This window comes from Hemicordylus capensis, chromosome 1 (assembly GCF_027244095.1).
Source record: "Hemicordylus capensis ecotype Gifberg chromosome 1, rHemCap1.1.pri, whole genome shotgun sequence".
In the NCBI taxonomy this organism is placed as follows: Eukaryota; Metazoa; Chordata; class Lepidosauria; order Squamata; family Cordylidae; genus Hemicordylus; species Hemicordylus capensis.
The window spans coordinates 313,451,528-313,475,215 of NC_069657.1; the positions used below are offsets into that span (position 1 = coordinate 313,451,528).

General features: G+C 40.7%; 1 protein-coding gene across 3 annotated transcripts in view; it reads left to right on the plus strand.

Moving 5' to 3' along the window:
- Positions 1 to 23,688, plus strand: part of LOC128341074 (cytochrome b5 reductase 4) — a 64,951-nt gene that overhangs the window by 29,671 nt on the left and 11,592 nt on the right. For 2 of the 3 annotated variants that reach the window (XM_053287138.1, XM_053287137.1), the window contains 6 exons: positions 5,539 to 5,590; positions 11,178 to 11,235; positions 11,917 to 12,010; positions 13,527 to 13,559; positions 15,106 to 15,228; positions 16,829 to 16,969. In XM_053287138.1, coding sequence (XP_053143113.1) covers positions 5,539 to 5,590; positions 11,178 to 11,235; positions 11,917 to 12,010; positions 13,527 to 13,559; positions 15,106 to 15,228; positions 16,829 to 16,969 — 501 coding nt within the window. The remainder of the gene's footprint in view (positions 1 to 5,538; positions 5,591 to 11,177; positions 11,236 to 11,916; positions 12,011 to 13,526; positions 13,560 to 15,105; positions 15,229 to 16,828; positions 16,970 to 23,688) is intronic. The other variant, XM_053287139.1, reaches the window with a different exon arrangement.

Consider the following 23,688-nt stretch of genomic DNA (forward strand, 5'->3'; position numbering starts at 1 on the left):
TTCAGAGAACTGCTGTATTTTTACAGGGTTTCCATGTGTTTAGTGATGTGCTGTCATCATTTTGTTTGCTGCCTTGATACTTATTAGATACAGTAGGATATACAAAATTTAGAATCAGGCAAATAAGGTGCGGGGAAGTGAACACATTTTGCTCTGGCCAAGTGTACCCATTTGTCCACCATACTGTATAATCATCCTGTTGCCTAATTTTTACAGCTTTCCTAATTGCTAGAATATGTGTCCTTCACATAATGTTTTCAGAACTCAGAACAGTATGATTTTGCTTCTCCTATGGTATCTTGTCTCTCCTAATTTTATTATCTTTACAATTGTGCTAATGTTGTTGATTAGGTCTGATTAGATGAGTTCCTTCCCTGAAGCAATAAACAAGTTTAAATATTCATGCATTTGTACTGGTCAAAGACTGTAATAAAGTTTATCTATCTAAATAATATCTAATGGAAAGTAACTCTGTATAGGAAAAAGCTAGCTTTACACTTAAGGGATAGGCTGACCTTCTAGTTGGTTGTTCATAATGGAAAAGATTGAAATCCCTTTGCTTTTGTCTTATCATGTTAGGAACTACATGAGCATGAATGGATAAAACATTTAAAATTAATGTTGTAGTTGGACACTTAACCTACATACAGAAATATCCTAATGTGCACCTTAATTTCCTACTAAACCAATGATATGTGAATGCACCCTTTACACAGGAATGAAGACTTTTCAAAGGATGTGGTCAGATCAAAGGATGTGCCTGATTCATAGCTTCCTGTGTATTATGTACCCAAAGAGCATGGCAGGTGGGGGCTGCCCCTTTCCTTCAAATGTAAGAGACAGCTGTGTTCACAGAGGGGTGAGCATTTGTCTGCCCATGCCATTAAAATCAATGAGCCAGCCTTATGAGTGAAGTAGCTCTGAGAATGTATCTTAGCCCCTGCCTCAACAACAGAGATCAGGGTGCCTACTTTCATATAAAACATTTTTGATTATGTTTTTATTTTAAACTTTGGATATAAATAAAAACATACAGTAACTGCCAACCTGTAGCAGAAAAAAATCAACGAAATCCAAAGCTAATGGCTACTGAATGGATTTGTTCAATCTATTTTTATTAGTAGTAGGTTTATTGAACACTTCTCACTTACAACATATTCAGTTCTCCATTATTATTGGATTCCACCCTCTTAATCATAACTCCCACTCCCATATTCATCCTACATAGGAAGGAAAGGAAAGATAAAGATTCCTGAGTTTAGCGTCCATCACAAATAATTCATTTTCACTAATGTATTGTGTGAAGATGTTTGTTTATCCTGTGCAACTGGTGGGTTCTATTGAATGTTCCTAAATTTGGAACTTGAAAAATAAACAATTTTCTATTTTTCAGGCCATTTATAATTGTATAAATCTCTCTATAAATTATCTGGAGACAGTAGGTTTAGTTCAAAAAAATAAACATTTATTAAGAAACTAAAACATCACCTATTAAGAGAGAGATATTGAAAAAACATACCCAAACAGTGCACTAGCCTTCCAACAACTGAACAGTTCTGACACTGACTGCCTTTAGAGATAAACTTCTTGCAGTAAACTAGGTCTGGATCACCTTCTGTTAATTGAAAGACCTGTTCCATTAATTTCCAGTTGTGAAATTTTATGGCTTCTGTAAATAAGATACAATGTTGGAACTCTTAGAACAGTAAATATAGAATAAAAATAATAAATATTTGTATTCTCTGTAAACAAGCAAGACATACATTATAATCAATTAACAAAACTCTCTGAATAGCATTTGCAGCTTGTAACTAAAGGCCACTTTAAATACCTCTTCCTCGGGAAAGTCGTTTTAGAATGGGTTGGTTTGTTTTTTTTGTAAGTGCTGTGTATTGTTATAGGTTCCATTTTATTGCGATCTTTGATCAAATATACAATCCAGATCAAATAAAAGAAACCTTGAAGGTAGATATCAGTATAAACACATATATTCATATGCACATGTAGAATCTATCACATAGAAAATTGAGATAAAATAGTATAGGATAAAACAAAATTAAAAAGAAAGAAAAGGGGGGGGGATGATTAAAATTGACCATTTCTGGCACACCATGTGCGGATCTTAATTGCAGCCATACAGAATTTGGCTACTGTGTATGAGACCTTAGAGTGTTTATCAGAAAGAAATAAGTTTATCTAAAATTCATCTGAATTATCAGGGTATCTAAGAATGAGAGGGGTAATATATTTGGAATGCAGCTCATGATAGAAAGAACAATGCAAAAGCACATGGCTAGCTGTCTCAATATTTCAATTTCCACAAGGACACAGTCTCTCCATATAGGGAACTCTCCTAAACCTACCCTCTGCTACCACAGAAGGCAGCACTTCTAGCTGAGCCAATGTCAGGGCTCTTCTGTGTGCTGGATATATCAGGTCATACAGGTATTTAGCTGGTTTTTGTGAGGGCTTGGTAGCTCCAAGTCTCGCGAAGCTTGGTGCCTGACCTAAGTCTGTCTGGTGTCCCATATCAATAATGTGCTGCTTAATGTCCGGCGGAAATTCGTAATCTTGATTCTTTACTGTCCTTCAAGAGAGCCCTTAAAACCTATCTGTTTGGCCTGGCCTTTCAGGGTTTTTAATCAGTTTTAGTTGTTTTAATACCTGGTTTTCAGGGTTTTAATTGTTTTGTTAGTTTAATTGTTTTTTAAGTTGTTTTGAATTGATATTTATATTTGTATCTCTGTTTTAATTGTTTTTAATGTTTTCTGTTTTAATTGTAAACCGCCCTGAGCCATTTCGGAAGGGCGGTATATAAATCAATCAATCAAACAAACAAACAAACAAATAAATAAAATAAGGACCACTTCAGCGTTAATGTAGCCCAGAAGGAGAAGATACTCCATTGACAACCCATATGATTTTAACTTTTCAGTAATTAGGTGCATCCAATCAGAGGGATATTCATCCTTCAAAATTAGGGGAGCTAGACCAGAAGGTGAATAAATCAGTTTCAACCAAATGTTGAAAATATAAGTCCAGGCACAGGACTCCAAGCTTGACAAGCCCAGTTCCAAATGCAGCTTAGCATTTGACACACAGCAGGGGGTTGAAAAGATATCCCTAAGGAATTTAGACTGGACACTGACTCGATGGCACAATCTTTCTTTATTAGTAGCAAACTAAAATTAAACAAAATGGGCCACAGGACATCTTGGACAATATCCATCTACCATCCTAAGAGCAATGGTTAAAAATGGAATATTTTCCATTAAAATGTAGAATTTGGCTGCATTTAGACTTGTTAGAACACACACACTCCCATACAGTAATGGAACAAAGAAGCTGACTATTAACTATTTATATTTTAGTGTTCCATTTTTGCTTTGCATTGCTTTTGTTTTGTTCAACTCATTATTTACTGTTTATATTTGGTTTGTCTGATAGTATCGAAGACTCTTAAGGTCAACACTTTTGAATGTCACTTTTGTGAAGAGCATGTTTTTAACTAACCAGAACTATATTTAGATGGAAGAACTGAGAAGGCATGCCTAATAGTCATCAGGTGGCTAATTGTATGAGTGTGGTTTTTCATTTTGTACCTATTGTAGTATGTTTTACTTTGTTTTTCTGTTTGTGCACCAGTTTTCTGCATATTTGCAGTCAAGGTGTCTTGCAAAGCAATGCGAACTGTAATAAAAATACACAATACAAATTGCAAAATAAAACAGAAAACATAGTTGTCTGTCAGATTAAAATGGAGCCATGACAAAAGCTCTCCCTCTGCCCTTGCCAGAGGTGAAAGCCCTACAGAACAGCCGTATGTTTACATGCTGCTAAAATTGGAAAATGAAGTCGCCAGTCAAGCTTCCTAAGGAAGGCAGTTCCAGAGCTGGGGTACACAACAGAAAAGGCCCTGCCCTATGTGCTCAGACCCAGGGCAGAGCCTCCTAGGAAGATCTTAATGGATGGGCAAACACGTATGGAAGTAGGCAGTCCTTTTAGGTATCTTGGATCCAAATCATTTAGAATTTTTATTTTATTCTAATTTTATTTAGAATAATCAGCATCTTGAATTGTACCCAGAAACAAACTGAAAGCCAATACAGATGTGTAGGTGTGATGCTGTAGGTGTGGTGCAGATGTGTAGGTGTGATGCTCATAACAATATTCTCTCTTTTATGTTGGCACTGTAGTTATTGCTGCCATTGTAACTCTTGCAGGGGATATCATCATAGCCTGCATGTAATTGAATTCAGTGTATTCAGCATTCACATTGATCCTTTAAATTGTTTTCTGCAAAGAAGTTCCACTTATTTCAGAGGAGTTTACCACCAGAGATTGTAGCCGTCTACAGAAATCCTATGAAAAGGCTTATGCTGCGGCATTGTAAATAATGACTTATGCTGAAACAGTGGAGTATGGTCCTTTTCCTGGCAAATGTCCCTGAACCAAATATACTATAGTTGATATGCTGTGGTGGAGATGGGCACTAGTATGAGCAGATTGTTAGTAATAGAGGTGTAAAATTGTGATTTCTGGACACCTTTTTGTGCCCTGCACCAAACACCACCATAAAACCCAACTTGGAGGATAGTGTCACACTTCTCTGAATTGTACTGAAGTGAGACTTACCTAGCATAGTTTCTTGTTGTATGTGAAAACAGGACTACTGTGAGATCAAGTGGATGAAGTCTCTAATTGAGACAAGCAGCCATGTCTGAACACATAGTACAAAGGCTTTTGTGCCCAAAGGAATGTTACAAAGGCTGTTATTGAGCACTTCTGGAGCACAGGTAGTGCTTAGAAATATTAGTGCTCTTGCACAGCAGCTTGTGTGCAAGAGGAGTGCAGGAGTTTCACAAGGGCTCCCACTGCACCCCCACAGACCCTACTAAAACATGTTCTTTGTCGTTCAGGATGCCAGCCAGTGTATGTTACCTGAACCAAATGGTAGTGGTGGTTAGATTTTTGTCCTGCTCTTCCTCAGGACAGCATACATAATTTCCCCCTTCTCTTATCATTACAACATTGATATACGTTTGACTGAGAGTAGGGTTGCCCAGTGAGCTTCATTATTAAGCAGGTATTTGAACCCAGGTCTCCCAGATCAGTCAGATGCATTGTCCACTACTGCACAGCCACAATAAAACTGAACTGAAAGGTTATGAAGACAGTAACTAGTTGGCTGCAATCCCAGGGGCCAGCTGCAAAGATGCTGAGCTGATACTTAGGCTAGTTAAAACTAGTTTTCAGAAACTTAAGCAAATATATGAGAACTGGGGAATAGTGACACTGCATACACTATTACATATGGTCTATTTAAAAGTTGGGAAACTAGTGTGGTAAGTTCAAAATGTAGGATATTTTCCTTTAGAAAGAGAGAGAATTCCAATAGTTCTGATATACCCAGTGTTGGTATAAAAGCAAAAAACTAATACCATAGCCATTTAAAATTTGTATGTCTGCTGTAACATATAATAAATCTAAAAAGCAAACTGTTAACTCATATGTATATACATTTTTCACTTTTTGTAGGTATGCTTCCTAAAAATAAAGTCTTGGAAATTTCTAAAGAGGTCATTCCCAGGTACTATATTTCAGTTTCTTACCGTTTTTCTGTCACTCTTTATGTACATCTTTATATAAGGATTGAACACAATTTTATTAGCTATGTGTAATGTGGTCATACTTTTAAATAAACTATTTGACAAAGTCATTTGATAGTAATTTTGTTTTTCACATTAGTGTAGCAATGGTCTTCAAGTATCTCAACAGGAGAGTCAAACAGAATGTTATGTTTTATCTTCAGATATACGTTGATTCTGCTTCTGACTGAAAAAGCCATCATAAGGCTGCATCGGTCCCAATCACCACTGGTAGCAACTTGGTGGCTTGCCTAGAGAATTCCCATAAACAGCTAGAATGCTGTGATCCATTATTACAGCCTGTTCTCTGATGGTTTAATGGCAATGCAAGAATGTCTAGACATATTAATTACTTTATAATATAAAGATAGTGAGAGTGAGGAGGAGATGGACAACTAAATTAAATGACTTGCAAATGGTAAATTAAAACAAAGTAACTCAATACATCTTGTGATGAAGCCTCTGAGTCTAAGGTAAACTAAGATGATGACGCAGAAGACATTAAGCTGCATTTTTCATTCAATTGCCAGACTTTAGCTCAGGTCCATGTCACCAGGAGTGGTTTAGTACAATATTTTAAAGAACTCTTTTCACAAGCCTGGCCTATACATGCAGCAGAATGAGATGGGAGGATTCTGAGGTGGTAAAATGGACTACATATGTCACTTTAGACTGCAGGTGGGCCAATACATTTTTGAATGCCGCCCCCCCCCCCATGTGTAAAAATGTTCTATAATCTCAAAACTAGCACGGTGACGAGTGAGCTGGGATAGATCCTTTCTCTCAATCAATCAATCAAAGTTTATTACGGTCTATGGCCAGCACAACAAGGGGGGGAAATACAATTAAAATATAAATAATAATAATAATAATAATAATAAAAGTAGTCAACAGTCTAACCCATCAACAATGTTATAACTGAAAGGTTATAGAGCAGCACTAGAACTGTTAATTAAAAACTGATGCAATCTTCGAGCTGCTGCACAAAAGCCCGCCACTTTCCGAGTAATGGCAGGTATGCTGTCCTCAAGCAGGAAAGCCACTTGTTGGCTAGGCGAATTTCCTGGGAAACGAGACAGCAGTGGAGATATTAGTTCTAAACATAAGTCCCTATAAAATGAGCAATAAAGCAAAACAAAAGAACAGCCTTGCTGGATCAGGCCCAAGGCCCATCTAGTCCAGCACCCTGTTTTGCACAGTGGCCCACCAGATGCCGCTGGAAGCCACAGACAGGAGTTGAGGGCGTGCCCTCTCTCCTGCCATTACTCCCCTGCAACTGGTACTCAGAGGCATCCTGCCTTTGAGGTTGGAGGTAGCCCACAGCCCTCCGACTAGTAGCCATTGATAGAACTCTCCTCCATGAAGTCATCCAAACCCCTCTTAAAGCCATCCAGGTTGTTGGCTGTCACCACATCCTGTGGCAGAGAGTTCCACAAGTGGATCACGTGTTGTGTGAAAAAGTACTTCCGTTTGTTGGTCCTAGACCTCCTTGCAATCAATTTCATGGAGTGACCCCTGGTTCTAGTGTTGTGTGAGAGGGAAAAGAATTTCTCTCTCTGCACTTTCTCCACACCATGCATGATTTTATAGACCTCTATCATGTCTCCCCGCAGATGTCTTTTTTCTAAACTAAAAAGCCCCAGGTGTTGTCGTCTTGCCTTATAAGAAAGGTGCTCTAGGCCCCTGATCATCTTGGTTGCCCTCTTCTGTACCATCTCCAGTTCAACAATGTCCTTTTAAAGATGTGGTGATCAGAATTGTATGCAGTACTCCAAGTGTGGTCGCACCATAGTTTTGTATAAGGGCATTATAATGTTAGCCGTTTTATTTTCAATCCCCTTTCTAATGATCCCTAGCATTGAATTTGCCTTTTTCACAGCTGCCGCACATTGAGTTGACACTTTCAACGAACTGTCCACCACGACCCCAAGATCCCTCTCCTGGTCTGTCACCGACAGCTCGGATCCCATCAGCATATACTTGAAGTTGGGGTCATGTACTTGTCCCCTTATCCCATGACTGCTAAGTTTCCTCAGGAGTCTTTGATGAGGAACTTTGTCAAAAGCTTTTTGGAAGTCCAGGTAGACTATGTCAACTGGATCACCTTGATCCACACACTCGTCGACACTCTCAAAGAAGTCCAAAAGGTTGGTGAGGCAAGATTTACCTTTGCGGAAGCCATGCTGGCTTACTCCCAGCAGGGCCTGTTCTTCCAGGTGCTTTACAATTTTATCCTTGAGGATGCTTTCCATCAATTTGCCTGGAACAGACGTTAGGCTAACCGGCCTGTAATTTCCCGGATGGCCCCTGGATCCCTTCTTGAAAATCGGTGTTACATTTGCTACTCTCCAGTCCTCTTGTACAGAGCCCGAATGCAGGGATAAGTTAAATATTTTAGCAAGGAGGTCGGCAATTTCGCATTTGAGTTCTTTGAGGACTCTTGGATGGATGCCATCTGGCCCTGGTGATTTGTTAGCTTTCAGTTTTTCTAGACAGTTTAGAACATCATCCCTTGTCACTTCTGACTCAGCTCTCTAGCCTCCATCCCTAAAAAGCCTGGTTCAGGAACAGGTATATGCTCAGTATCCTCTGCCGTGAAGACAGATGCAAAGAACTCATTCGGCTTCTCTGCAACCTCCATATCCTCCTTAATAATCCCTTTCACTCCCTCATTGTCTAATGGTCCAACTGCCTCCCTGGCAGGTTTCCTGCTTCTGATGTACTTAAAGAAGTTTTTGTTATTCCCCTTGATACTTTTGGCTAAATGTTCCTCAAACTCTCTTTTTGCCTCCCTTATTGTCACCTTGCATTTCTTTTGCCAGAGTTTGTGTTCCTTTCTGGTCTCTTCATTTGGACAGGCCTTCCAATTTCGGAAGGAAGTCTTCTTCCCTTTTATGGCTTCCTTGACGGTACCCGTTAGCCATGCAGGCATCCTCCTGGACTTAGTGGAACCTTTCCTCCTTTTGGGTATACAATCTAACTGGGCTTCTAGTATTGTGGTTTTGAGTAAACTCCATGCACTCTGGAGTGAAGTGACTCTCCTGATTTTCCCCCTCAGCTTTCTTTTCACCATACTCCTCATTTTGGAGAAGTTTCCTCTTCTGAAATTCAAAATGTCTGTGTTAAACATCCTTGGTGATTCTCTCCCCGCATGTATGCTGAATTTGATGGCACTGTGGTCACTGTTCCCTAAAGGGTCGATGACACGCACCAGGTCCTGGGTGTCACTCAGAATTAGATCCAAGGTCACCTTCTCTCCGGTTGGTTCCATGACCAACTGTTCTAGGGAACAGTCATTTAGCATATCTAGAAATTTGACCTCTTTGTCCTGACTGGAATGTGAATTTACCCAGTCAATGTGTGGGTAATTGAAATCACCCATAATTACAGCCCTGCCTCTCCTTGACGCCTCCCTGATTTCCTCCTGCAACTCCCAGTCACTGTCGGCATTATGATCCGGAGGGCGATAGCACGTCCCTAGTAGCACGTTCCCTTTCTGGCCTTGTATAGTCACCCACAGGGTTTCTGTGGAGGACTCGAGTCCACCTAGGTTTTCTAGCTTGTTAGATTCTATCCCTTCTTTAACATACAGTGCTACCCCTTCTCCAAGGCGCCCCTCCCTGTCCTTTCTATAGAGTTTATACCCAGGGATAACCGTGTCCTACTGGTTCTCACTGTTCCACCATGTTTCTTTTATGCCCACTATGTCTATTTCTGCGTTAGCAACCAAGCACTCCAGCTCACCCATCTTGGCTCGGAGGCTTCTGGCATTGGCATATAAGCACCTATATGCTGTATCTCTCCCCTGATGTATGCTATTCTTTTGACTCTTTGACCTGCTGGCACAGGCTCCCGTCTGTTCTTTATGCGGTTCTGCTCTGTCCCCTTCTGTTTTATCTGTATTCTTTGCAGCCTCACACTTTAAAGAATGGCTTTTGCCAAACGGGATACTGCCCAGCTCCCATCGGCTGTTCCCCAGGTGTCATTTCAAAAGCTGCTCTGCAACCTTTTTGATTTTAAGCGCTAGCAGTCTGGTTCCATCTTGGTTCAAGTACAGCCCATCCCTTTTGTACAGGCCTTGCTTGTCCCAAAATGTGTCCCAGTGCCTAACAAATCTAAATCCCTCCTCCCGGCACCAACGTCTCATCCACACATTGAAACCCCTCAGCTCTGCCTGTCTCACTGTACTTGCGCGTGGAACAGGTAGCATTTCTGAGAATGCTACCTTAGGTAGCATTTTGAAGTCCAGGACCCCCATCAGCCTAAATTTGGCTTCCAGGACCTCCCGACTGCATTTCCCCACATCGTTGGTGCCGACGTGCACCACAACAGCTGTCTCCTCCCCAGCACTGCCTAGGAGCCTATCTAGACGCTGCATAATGTCCGCAACCTTCACACCAGGCAGGCAAGTCACCGTGCGGTCAACACGCGGGTCACAAACCCATCTCTCTATCCCTCTAATGATCGAATCACCAACTAAAAGGAGGCCCCCACCCCCCAGAGGAGTATCCCCTGTGCGAGAGGATATGGGCTCATCATCCACGGAAGGGTTCCCTTCTAAAGGAGCATTTCCCTCTTCCTCAGACCGATGTCCTCCTTGCCCAAGACCTTTATTCTCCCTGACAGCAGAGGAGCTACCAGCCCTGGAGTGGGATGCCTCTATCACATCCCTGAAGGTCTCGTCCACATGCCTCTCTGAGCTTCTCCAGATCATCCACCTTGGTCTCAAGGGAACGGATTTGTTCCCTGAGAGCCAGGAGCTCCTTGCACCAAGCACACACCCACGACTTCTGAGTACCCAGAATGTTGGGGGCAATATGCTAAATCATTGTAAAACCGCTTAGAGAGCTCCAGCTATAGAGCGGTATATAAATGTAAGTGCTATTGCTATTGCTATTGCTATTCTGCCCATGGGGCAAATAGTCATACATGTGGCATTCTGTGCAATACACTGGGAAGTGCCCCTTCCCCTGCTGACCTATCTTCATACTGTTTTTGTTGGCTGTTTACAGTATTTAGGGAGCTTATTGTCCGTTTATTAGATAGTTTATTAGGATAGGTCTCAGCTGTAATGGCCAACTATTTAACTGTCTAAACAGCCTTTCCCAAGAATATGAGGGAAATGAGGGAGGGATATGTACTCACGTTCTCTTCTCCACCAGGCTCCTTGTGATCCTTGTGATCGCAGGGGCTTGTTCCAGGCTCCCCTGCACACTTCCCGCTAAACTCCTGCAAAACTCCTACGTCCTGTTTGCTAACCCTGTTCGCTTGTTTCAACTTCCCCATCACCACAGGGGCAGATCCTCTCTCTCTAGTGCGCTAGTGTTCTTAACTTAACAAATATGAAGTATGTGGATAAACGTTCAAAAATGTCATCTCCCACCTGCAGTCAGAATTGGTACAATCTCTTCTACCACTTCATTTTTCTGTGTACAGTGATCCAGGCATATTTCTTCAGCATGTGTATGATGAGCTATTTATATGCCTTGTCTGTTTCTAAACATTTATAGCTTTCTCAATGTGTTTCAGTTATGATTGGTTCCAGACAGATGGTTCAGTTACAGTGGTCATGTACACTAAACAAAAGGTAAATGTATTTGATATTAACTAATCAAATCCTACAGGCTTGTTTTCCCCCTGTGAATCTAGCATACTTGTATATTTGTGGCACTCCTGCTTGTATATTTACAGTTAATTTCTTGTCTGCGTCTACATCGAGCACAAATTTCTCATCCTTATCTCCAAGGTTTTCCATGGTCTTGCCCTACTCTGTCTCTGAATTCATTTCCCAACATATTTTATTTTTAAATTTATAGACCACCTTTTGTTGCTGGCTCAAGGCAGTGTACAGCATACAATTTGCAGTTAGATAGTCCTTTTGGTTCTACTGCCACCAACTATTGAAAGGTTTTCTGTTCCCTTAAACAAATCCTTCTTTTCTCTTGTGTTTGGATACCTCCACTTTCTCTGTCCCTTACAATCCACTTCTTTGGCACAATCCCTCATCCCCTGCTGAAATCAGCAAATTACATGAAATTGAAATCAACTTGCACTCCTCCATGGTCCACGGTTCACCTCTGTGGTCCTGCCCTCCCCCTGTTTCCTCCCCTGTGTCAGATTTTCAGTTGTAAGCTCTTCACAGCAGGAGCTGTTTGTTATTACAAATTGTGCCATGTACACTTATGTTGCTTACATAGATGATACTAAAAACAATCCCTCAGTTATAACAACTTCCTTGAAATAGCTCAATTTTTCTCTGTATTATAAGAGTATGAACTCTGAGTTGGTGATAGCAGATCTTCAAGAAGATAGACTGCGAGGAGAGATCATTGTGAAAGACTACTCATATCTTATACATGTTGGTAAGATCTTTACTGTCAAATAATTTTAGTGCAAGATTTTTTTAAAAAGACATATACATATTTTTCCATTGACTTCAGTGGCATGTGGGATGCCCCCGACTTCAGTGGTCTTCCTCAACTGTGGTCTACTATACCATATTCCTGCATACAGCATTTAAATTTTTAAGACCAGGATTGAAAAGATGCAAAATGTGCAGTTGGAGCTTTGTTCTTGCAGTGGGTCCCATTTCTATCGAGAGAGACCAGCGTTGCTTTTAAAAAGCAACCTCTCCTCAGCAGTGAGAACAGCTGGGCCTAGTAAGAAGGCTACCTCAAACAATGGATTTTGAGCACCATTATCAGGTGGCAAATGGTCAGAAACGGAACCTAATATATTTTACTGACTAGAAACACAATGGGCAGAGGGGCATCATTTGGAATATTTGTTTCTGATGCACAAATGTCTCGGGCCAGCTCTAGGGACAGCTGTGCAGAAAACAAATGAATGAAGCTGCTGGTATAGTGGCGATGAAATACTCATGGTGACAAACCTGCAATAATACTCCTTTAAATACCCTTTTTATTGCATATATAAAAAGGAAATTAATCCAAAAGGTTTCTGTAAAACCAGATATTTTGACATTAACACGTCATTATCAGTGCTCCAGTTTTGTATGCACATCAGATCTTTTAATCCCGACATAAGTCTATGACTTGGTTTAAGTGTAACCCGAATCCATGAATTTATTTTTATATTTTTTTATATTTTTATACTGCCCAAAACTTGGGTCTCTGTGAATTTGTGCTTTTGGATCATGCACCTGATCTTCCCTCACACATGGCACCAAATCATATGAACTTCTGGTTTTCTGGCAAACTGGTTGGCACAAGTCATAGTTTGTTTAGTTTTCATGTGATGGCAATCTGCAGTTTGCTCACAAACTGGGAGGGAGGGAATCTCAGCATGCCAAGGGCAAGTAGTTTAATAGCATGTTAAATAAATATGTTAAATAAATAAGCAGGATAAAGGATTGCCCAAACCCCTGGCTTATTCATGTAGCAGTAAAATGAGCTTATTTGTTAGTTGTTAGAATGGAGCATTTGAACTGTATTGGTTTCCAATGTACAGAACACTTTAATTTAGTTTACATGTGGCAGCCGTTCAAACTTTCATGTATAGAATCTGTTCTTTGTCATCGTCATACTAATGGGCATACTTATAAACTATTGACAGTAATCATTTGGTAGCATCTAGGCTAACGGCACTAGTGAAAGCAGTTTTCCTGCCCCCCTCCTCTCAAAGCCCACCGAGAAGCCACTCGCTTCTCTAAAGGTGTCTCTGCATGACTTCTTGAGATCCCCTTGCCTTCTCCTGCAGCCTCTGATGATGCATCCTGCATTGTTGTCGAGGGTCATTGGACCTGGATTGGCTTTCTGGGGAGTTCAGGGGCTGCGAAGAGGAGAGGTGGAGAAAGCTGCTTCTGCTTGCACTGTTAGTCTGGATGCTATTCAACTTACGCATGTATTTCCATTTTAGAACTGAGTTGTGCAGTTCATGAGGATATGATTGGTAAGTAAGTACATTTCATCTTTTTATGGTACAGACATGGTTTTATATTCCCTCTAGTTAGCATGGTCAATAGCTGATACAATCTTATTGGATTAGCAATATAAATATTCCATGCTCCAAAACTGTTTATAATGTATGTCTTGTGTTCTGTGTCATGCTGGTTACTAATTCTTAATGCATAATTGTCAGCTAATTTCATGTATAATTTAATGGCAGATACTTCATGCATAACTGCCTATTTTAGGGATTTATATGAGGAACTTGTATGGTAGAATGTTCTCCTCCCTCAAATGTTTGTCTGCTGATACATCAAATTAATTTTTTGTGTAAAGCAATGGATATATCAAACCTATAGATTTATTTGCTGATACAGCACTTGGGAGTATAACAGTGTACTGTACATGATCCACAGAATACATATACATGCTTATAGGGATAGAAGTTTATGCAAGTCAAGTACTGTTCAGTTACCAGAATGAAAATGATTTGTTGTTGCTAAACTTTAGAACTGGACAAGTCATATTGAACCACCGCTTTACAAAGCTTCTAGATCTGTTGTTAGTCACTTTATTCTTTGTAATGCGTTCATATTTTTGCAGGAATCTTTAATGACCTGATGCCTTTTTGTTTCATTATTATTTTGAGTTCTTTCTATTATTATGTTAAAATACTGTCTGCAGTTCCAAAGAGCTGCTTCAGCTTGTAGGAGCAGTTTGTGCTAGCTCAGCTGAACGTTTTTCTGTAGACTCCCATGCCTTATTACAAATTAATTTTGAAACTCCCCTCATTTCAAAGCAGTTTGTCATGCCTCATCAGGGACTTCTGCTCAAGAAAAGCCAAGTTAAAAGCCACTTTGGAGTTCTCAGTTCCACAGGTGGTTTTTTGGGGGTGGGTGGGGGGTGGGTGGGTTGTGTATTATGTCTCATAACAAAGACAGTCTCTATCATCCTTGTTTGTATAGATAATAAATATTTGACGGCTTTTGCTATATAATGTATTCCAAAAATGTCTAGTTAAATGGGCATTGTACTCTATTGTTTAGTCACTTATTTTCCTATATTTAAGTCTGGTATCAGATTTTTCCTCACATTTTAACTTTATATCTCACCTTTTTCCATCATGGAACTCAAGACAGCACACACAGAGTTTCCTTTTAAAGCTATCTTAGAATACAAGATCCATACAGTCTTGTATTCCAAGAATACAAGACTATATTCTTGGAATACAGTCCAGCACTGTATTTGGAATACTGTATTCACAGGTTCCATGCAGGTACTGATCAGACCAAACTTTTTTAGCTTCAGCAAGATTGCTGCATCATATGCATACAGCTCATGTCCTGGGATATTTTTTAAAGACTTTTAAAATAATAATTATTACAAAAAAGTAAAAAACTGAAGTGAGACTTCCATGGGTCTTGCACGCTGCATTAAACTCAACAGAGATTGCCAAACAGCATTGCTGGTGGATTGCAAATGCTGTAATTGTATTCTTGTGCAATATCTTGTGCATATTAAGTATAGAACAACACTACATATATTTTTAGTACAGGTCTCTGAAAAAGTGGGAAAGGTGGAGTTTGTCCTGAAGAAGAAAGAAACTCTCTCTTGGAAAAACCTTGGGCAACCACTGGAGGGTCATAACTCCTTTGTCAAATGCACAGACAGAGGTAATACCCTTCCTTTCCTCCTGAACTTGCCTTTCAGACACTAAAATAGTATTCACTCTGTGTCAAGGCAATAAACAGCCAGTTGTAAAGATCTATTAGTTTTGACAGAAGCAGTTTTGCATAGAGGTGTTTTGCATAGAGGTGTGTGTTTCCCCGTCCATGAAACCAGCAAAATTTGTTGCCTTTTGTATGATGCTAAAAACTCTGTATAGTTCTTTCTTCCCACCTTTTAAGAAACGTTATGTGGAGTACAAAGCTAAGCTACAAAAAACCAAAATGTTTCAGATTTGTATAACTTGCATTCAGAAACTCACATTTTTCTTTGTAGCCCTTGAATGTGAGCTTGTATAGAGCCAAATTTGGAAACAAATTTGGAAACCTCGGACTCCATTACAGCTTTTAGAAAGCTTGTTAAATCTTGGCTTTTTATCCAGGCTTTTACAGAATTGTTTTTATTGTGGCTTCTGTGTGTTTTTATCTGTGTATCATTTTTATGCTTGTATTTTATAGATTTTAAATTTGGTTTGTTTTTATATTTTTAGCTTAATACTTTTATTGTCATTTTATTGTATGTTTTTTAACTTTTGTAAACCGCCTTGTGATTGTTTTTAATGAAAGGCGGTGTATAAATGCAACAATAAATAAATAATAAATAAATAAAACTTCTAGAGCTTTAGCCAAAGAACTGCTTCTGACCACTCCCTCTTAGAAAGGAGAGGATCCATGCTGTAAACTGAGTGATGAGCAGCTCGTTCAGTTCTAACTGCTGTGTTATCAGCCTATTGGACAGTGCTTCTACAAAAGTCAAAGTATAAGAAACTTGTTACATTTTAACACTGTGATTAATGTCTCTTATATTAGTATTCTGCATATCATTGACACAGCATATAGTTGACACAGAAGTATATTCTTCTATTAACATGGTTTTAAGACTCTTAATGATAGAGAATAATAAGATGCTATTCATGTTATGACTATGGACTTTAGGAATCGCCTGACACTTTCTTTATACTGTTAGCATCCAGACATACAATCTGTTTGGGAAGTTCATTCTCTTTCTGCAAGGCGGGGTGGGGGGCATTTTCTTTTTCTTTTATCCATTCTCGCCTTCCCTATGCTGCCCCCTTGCCCCCTCTGAAAATGTCTCTGAGGGTTGTGGGACCGGGGGTGGGTGGGATTTTACACACACACACACACACACACACACACACACACACACACACACACACACACACTCCTGCTTGCATAAGGGAAACATATTTTCTCAAGTGCATTCTTAGTCTCGATGCTGCTCACTCTTTCTGATACCAAGTGAAAATGTTCTCATTTGTATAGACCTAGATTTTGCTGGTTTCATGCTATTTTTAATGACTTTCTGTTTTAATGTTTTTAAATGGCGTTTTATTCTATTCTATATTTTATTTAAGATACCCGGTGGAGGGTGGGGTTTAATCTGAAGGGCAGGTTATACGTTTAATAAATGGTTAAATATGTTTTATAAGTGTGGTCTATGTAGATAAAATGTCATTTATAATTGTTTAGGAGTGCAAACCTTGAGTTGTATGAAATGAATTAATCGTTCTGTTTCTGTACTTTTAAGGTCTGTACTACAGAAAATGCAAATTGATATCAAAGGCAAATGTCACTCATGATACTAGACTCTTTTGTTTAATGTTACTACCAGGAACTCACCTTCAGGTTCCAGTTGGACACCACATTTATCTTAAACAAACAATTTCAGGTAATATTGTAAAACACAATCTTATTCCTTCTAGTACTTGTCAGCCCCAGTTCTGATTTTTCCAAATGAAAACGTGCAAAAGTGGCTGTACACGTTGATACTGTGTTCCTTCTTTTAAGAACATCTCTAGTTGCACTCTAAATGAGCAGCTAACCCTTAAGTGCTTCCCGCTTTGAAAGGAGAATGTAAATTGTGGATTTCAATTTTTTTAAAAAATACTTTCTTTAAGATTACTTTGTGAACCAAAGTGGGATTTTTAGGGATTTGTGGAAAGTTTCGATGGTGAAATGTTTCGACTACATGGGCTGTTTTGAGCTTGAACCCTCTAAAAAAGGGCCTTTTTTGAGCTTGGTGCAGAACAACCCCCTTTCAATCAAAATGTTTTGAAATTTCGAGCACCATTTTGGAGACCTGTGTTTCCCTTGCTGATTGGTTTTCTTCAGTGGCTTCCAATTGGCTTGCAATCGCCTTGCTTCTTGGTTGGCTTGTTGTAATAGAAATCAAGCGTTGTCATGAGTGACTGTGCCCCCATTGGCTGGGAGGAGTGTGGGGGGGACACAAAAGGAGGGAATTGTAAAATGTTTTCAAAGGGACTCAGAGGCAGAGAGAGCCCTTATGCCTCTATTGAAAAGGCTATATCAGGAGGGGAGGTATGATTGTTGTAGTTTTCTTTGCACTAATATGCTGTGCTATTGCTGCTATAACTAACTGGATTTACTGGATCTTAGATTGCCAAAGGCAAAACTTGGGTGCCTACCTTCCTTGAGTTGTGTTGTGTTTTGTTTTAGATAGTGTTGTGGTGAGAAATGGACAGTGGCAGGTGTGTGTGAGTGTGTGAGAGAGGGGGAGGGAGGGAGTGCAAGCAATCTCCATCCATGTCCAGCCTTGAGACTTACTTGTGCTTCACTTACTGCTCTGGTCTGCTCTGCAATCTGCACTGCAAGGTGTACTCAGTCAAAATGTGGATGACATTGCTCTGGTTGAGCTTAAGGCTATGCTTTTTGTGACGGCTGCTGCTGTGGCAGCTGTTGCAATGCTAGGAAGTAACATGAAGAGTCATAATTGTGTGTGAGAGAGCAACTTGTGCCAATGATGTTACTGTAGTGCAGGCACTGTGGCTGGCAGTGGATTCTGGGTCAGTGATTCTTTTTCTTTTTCTTTTTTTTTTTGGCCATCTTTAGACTGTGTTTGAAATATCTGTTCTGTGTTGGGAGGAGCAGATTCCCTTTTACTGTGTGCTTCTTCAGTGTTTTTCAAGGCAGGGTTTCAAAATGCATTGCAAATTTAAATGCAAAACTGCATTGCAGTGTACTCTGAGTTCAGCTTGTTCCAGCCATAGGGAACAATGAGGAAACTCAAAACACCTCATTGCTCCACATGGATAACTCCTAGAGACACCAAAGTGGGTTGTGTTGGTAGGGCACAATGGGTGCTACCTACCATCCAACCCACCAAACCCCTGCTAACTTGGCAAAGAGGCATCTTTTAACATGGTGATTCTCTTTATTTAGCAGGGGGCCAGTTAATCAGAGTAACTGGCCCTATCCAGCCCCAGCACAGTACCTCCAGTGACTGTTGCTGGTGTCATGTTGCTTTTAGATTGTGAGTCCTTTGGGAACAGGGATCCATCTTATTTATTTATTTATTATTTCTCTGTGTAAACCCCCCTGAGTCATTTTTGGAAGGGCAGTATAGAAATCAAATTATTATTAAATAATAATAATAATAATAATAATAATAATAATAATAATAATAGAAATGGAGGGTTGGGTATAGGGATGTGCACGAAACTATTTTTGCAATTAGATTCACGTTTGAATCAAATCAGTCTGATTCAGTTAGAACTTGAATCTGCTGCCCTTGAATCAGAAAATACAATTGTAGATACAATTCGATTTCGATTAGATTCCAGTTGATTCAAATTCGATTTTAATAGGCTAGGGGCAGCAAGGTGGGTTGGATGGCAGGGCACCATGGGTGCTGCCTACCACTAAAACCGCAAAGCAACCAGGCAAAAGGTTTATTTTTAAAAGAATGTTTTAGTTTTAAGTTATTTTGTATTAGTATTATTATAGGTTGCATTATTTTGTAATAATGGGGATTCAAAGCAGCCCTATTATTTCTCGTGCGTAATAATGGGACATGATGAAATGGCAATTACTAAAGGAATCTTGAATTTATTTGAATAGAATCTGGGGAAATTTGATTCAAGTTCTGCTTTTGGCCAGGGGTGCCAGTGCAGATTCGTTTTGAGGTCGAATCAGATTAAAATTGATTCTACCTCAAAACAATTTGCATATCCTTGGTTGGGTGGCAGGTGGTAGAGCTGTACAAATAAATTAGAATCAAACTGATTTGAGCTCGAATCAGGCCAGTTCGAGTGATCCGAACTCGAATCGCCCTTAGAATAAAAGGCAAGCTTCAAGTTTAAATTGAATTGACCCTAATTTGAATGTCATTCTGGTGGGCTTCCCCACCCCACACCTTGCTAATTGGTTTTTTGGCTCTGTTTTCTGATTGGCTTGCTTCTTGGTTGGCTTTTTATCATACAAATCAAGTGTTGTCATGGGCAACTGTGTCCCCATTGGCTTGGTGGAGGAGGAGGAACAAAAAAGGGAATTTCATATGTTTTCACAGGGCCTGGGGAGGGGAGGCAGAGAGAGCCCTTAGTGTGCCCTTGAAGAGGCTACATCAAGAGGGAAGGAAGGAATCAAGGAAGGCATGGTTTTGTGGTTTTATTTTCTCAGCACTGAGTATAATATGCTGTCCTATTGCTGCTATATATTAACTATCTGGTTTTTCTGGATCTCAGACTGACAAAAGCAGAAAATGGGTGCCTTCCTTGAGTTGTGTTTTGGTCTGTTTGTGAGATGGTGTTATGATGAGAAGTGGACAATGGGAGCTCAGGGTGTGTGCGTGTGCGTGTGTGTGTAACATTTCTTGGTGGTGGTTGAGATGAGCTCCATGTCTGGCCTTGAGAGTAACTTGTGCTTTACTCACTGCTCTGGTCTGCTCTTCATTCTGCATTGTAAGGTGTACTTGGTCAAATTGTGGCTGAATACGTTGTTCTAGTTGAGCTTATGGCTATACTTACTGGCTGCTAAAGGTGCTGCTGGGCAGCTGTTGCAATGCTGAAGTAAGGAGTCATTATTGTGTGTGAGAGGGCAACCAGTGCCAATGATGATACTGCAGCTCTGGCAGTGGATTCTGCGTCAGTGATTCTTTTTTGGCCGTTTTTGTACTGTGTGTTTGGCAAAATGTGGTGTTCTGTGTTGGGAGGGACTGTGTGCATCTGTTCTGCAGTGTTTTTAAGGCAGGGTTGCAAACCTTGTTCACTCTGCTTGTTTCAGGCATAGGGAACAATGGGGAACTTAAAACACCCCATTGTTCCCCATGGGTATGTCCTAGGTACACCAGTGGGTTGGGTGGTATGGCATGATGGGTACTACCTACCCACAAAAGAAATGGGCAAGTGGGCATTAACAAAATTATTTTTAACCTGTCTCCATAACCCCCATAGAATCCTATGAGCCTTTTGGGGAAAGTTTAAATACTTTTAAAAAACCACTCACTTGCCCATTTCTTTTGTTGGTTGGGTGGTAGGTATCACCCATCATGCCCTATCACCCAGCCCACTTTGGTGTGCCTAGCATCTACCCATGGGGAACAATGGGGTGTTTTGAGTTTCCCCATTGTTCCATAAGTCTGAAACACTGGAGGGGGAAATTGAGTTTGGTCAAAACAGCCAGCTCGACCACTGTTTTGATGAAATGTTTGGGCTGTTTTGCATTTCGTATTGCGCTTGAAAGAAAACAAAAGCAGTTTTGTGCACATCGCTAGTGCACACTTGTCCAGCTGATTGGCGTTGTGTGCAAAGAGAATAAGCCCAATGAAAAGCAATGCTTAAAACTGCCTTTTATCATGACAGTTCCATTGTACTGATGTATGCACATTCATAGGGGGACAAATTTATTCATCATTTGGATTGCTGTAAATCCACAACATTGTTGTCTTTCTGCTAGTTGTCATGGGAAGATAAATCTTTAGTCCTCCTTAAAAGTTAATTAAAAAACAGGTTTTCGATTAAATGAGGTAGGCGAACAGCTAACAGTAAATTAAATATTTTGCGGGAAATACTTTACATAAGAACAGCTCTGCTGGATCAGGCCAAAGGCCCATCTAGTCCAGCATCCTGTTTCACACAGTGGCCCACCAGCTGCCGCTGGAAGCCACAGGCAGGAGTTTTGGGCATGCGCTCTCTCCTGCTGTTACTTCCCCGGAACTGGTACTCAGAGGAACACTGCCTTTGAGGCTGGAGGTGGCCTATAGTCCTCCGACTAGTAGCCGATGATAGACCTCTCCTACTTGAAGTTATCCAAACCCCTCTTAAGGCCATCCAGGTTGTTGGCTGTCACCACATCTTATGGCAGAGAATTCCACAAGTGGATTATGTGTTGTGTGAAAAAGTACTTCCGTTTGTTGGTCCTAGATTTCCGGGCAATCGGTTTCATGGGATGACCCCTAGTTCTAGGGTTATGTGAGAGGGAGAAGAATTTCTCTCGATCAACTTTCTCACATCATGCATGATTTTATAGCCCTCTATCATGTCTCCCCGCAGTCGTCTTTTTTCTAAATTAAAAAGCCCCAGGTGTTGTAGCCTTGCCTCATAAGAAAGGCGCTCTAGGCCCCTGATCATCTTGGTTGCCCTCTTCTGCACCTTTTCCAGATCTACAATGTCCTTTTTAGATGTGGTGACCAGAATTGTACGCAGTACTCCCAAGTGTGGTCACACCATAGTTTTGTATAAGGGCATTATAATATTAGCCGTTTCATTTTCAATCCCCTTCCTAATGATCTCTAGCATAGAATTGGCCTTTTTCACAGTTGCCGCACATTTTGTCGACACTTTCAACGAGCTGTCCACCACGACCCCAAGATACCACCCCTGGTCAGTCACTGACAGCCGAGATCCCATCAACGTATACTTGAAGTTGGGGTTTTTCATCCCTATTGCATCACTTTACACTTGCCAACATTAAACTGCATTTGACACTTTGTTGCCCACTCCCCCAGTTTGGAGAGATCCTTTTGGAGCTGCTCACAATCCGTTTGGGATTTCACTACCCCAAAGAGTTTGGTATCATCTGCAAATTTGGCCACCTTGCTGCTTACCCCTACTTGTAGATCATTCATGAATAAATTAAAAAGCACTGGTCCCAGTACAGATCCTTGGGGGACCCCACTTCTTACTTCCCTCCATTGTGAAAACTCTCCATTTATACCTACCCTCTGTTTCCTGTCTTTCAGCCAGTTAGCAATCCATACATGTACTTGTCCCGTTATCCTATGCTGGCATCCTTCTGGACTTAGTGGTACCTTTCCTCCTTTGGGGTATACTATCTAACTGGGCTTCTGGTATTGCAGTTTTGAGTAAACTCCATTCTGGAGCGAAGTGACTCTCCTGATTTTCCCTTTCAGTTTTCTTTTCACCATACTCCTCATTTTGTAGATGTTTCCTCTTCTGACCTTCAAAATGTCTGTGTTAGACTTCCTTGGTGATTCTCTCCTTGCTTGTATGCTGAATTTGATCGCACTATGGCCACTGTTCCCTAAAGGGTCGATGACACTGACATAACGCACCAGGTCCTGGATGCCATTCAGGATTAAGTCCAAGGTCGTCTTCTCTCTGGTTGGTTCCAAGACCAGCTGCTCTAGGGCACAGTCATTCAGCGTATCTTAAAATTTGACCTCTCTGTCATTACCTGACTGTGAATTTACCCAGTCTATGTGTGGGTAATCGAGGTCATTCATTATTACAGCCCTGCCTCTCCTTGATGCCTCCCTGATTTCCTCCTGCAACTCCCAGTCACTGTCAGCATTTTGATCCAGAGGGCAATAGCACATCCCCAGTAGTATGTTTCCTTTCAGGCCTTGTATTGTCACCCACAGTTTTTTTGTGGAGGATTCCAGTCCACCTAGGTTTTCCAGCTTGTTAGATTCTATCCCTTCTTTAACATACAGTGGTCCCTCGACTTACAAACTACTTGACATAAGTATTTTTCGAGTTACAAACGGCAGTTTTAGATCCGGTTTTAGATGCGGTTTTTTCGACTTACAAATTTTTAGATGGGGTTTCCTCGACTTACAATTTTTTAGATGGGGTTTCCTCGACTTACGAATTTTACATGCGGTTTCCTTGACTTGCCTGCCTGTTTACTGCCTGTTTATTCTTGAAAAGAAATGTTCCTGTGCAGTTTGCAAGCCTTACTGGGGGTCTGGGTCTTTTTTCTAGGCTCCGGAACGCATTAATCTGTTCCCAATGCATTCCTATGGGAAACCGCTTTTCGACTTACGAACTTTTCGACTTACAAATGTGCATTCAGAACGGATTAATTTCGTAAGTAGAGGGACCACTGTATAGTGCTACTCCACCTCCAAGGTGCCTGTCCCTGCCCTTTCTATAGAGTTTATATCCAGGGATAACGGTGTCCTGCTGGTTCTCACTGTTCCACCATGTTTCTGTTATGCCCACTATATCTATTTGTGCATTAGCAACCAAGCACTCCAGCTCACCCATCTTGGCTCGGAGTCTTCTGGCAGTGGCATATAAGCACCTATACTCTGAATCTCCCACCTGGTGTATGCTATCTTTCTTTTGACTCTTTGACCAGTTGGCACAGGCTTCTGTCTGCTCTTTATGTGGTTCTGCTCTGCCCCCT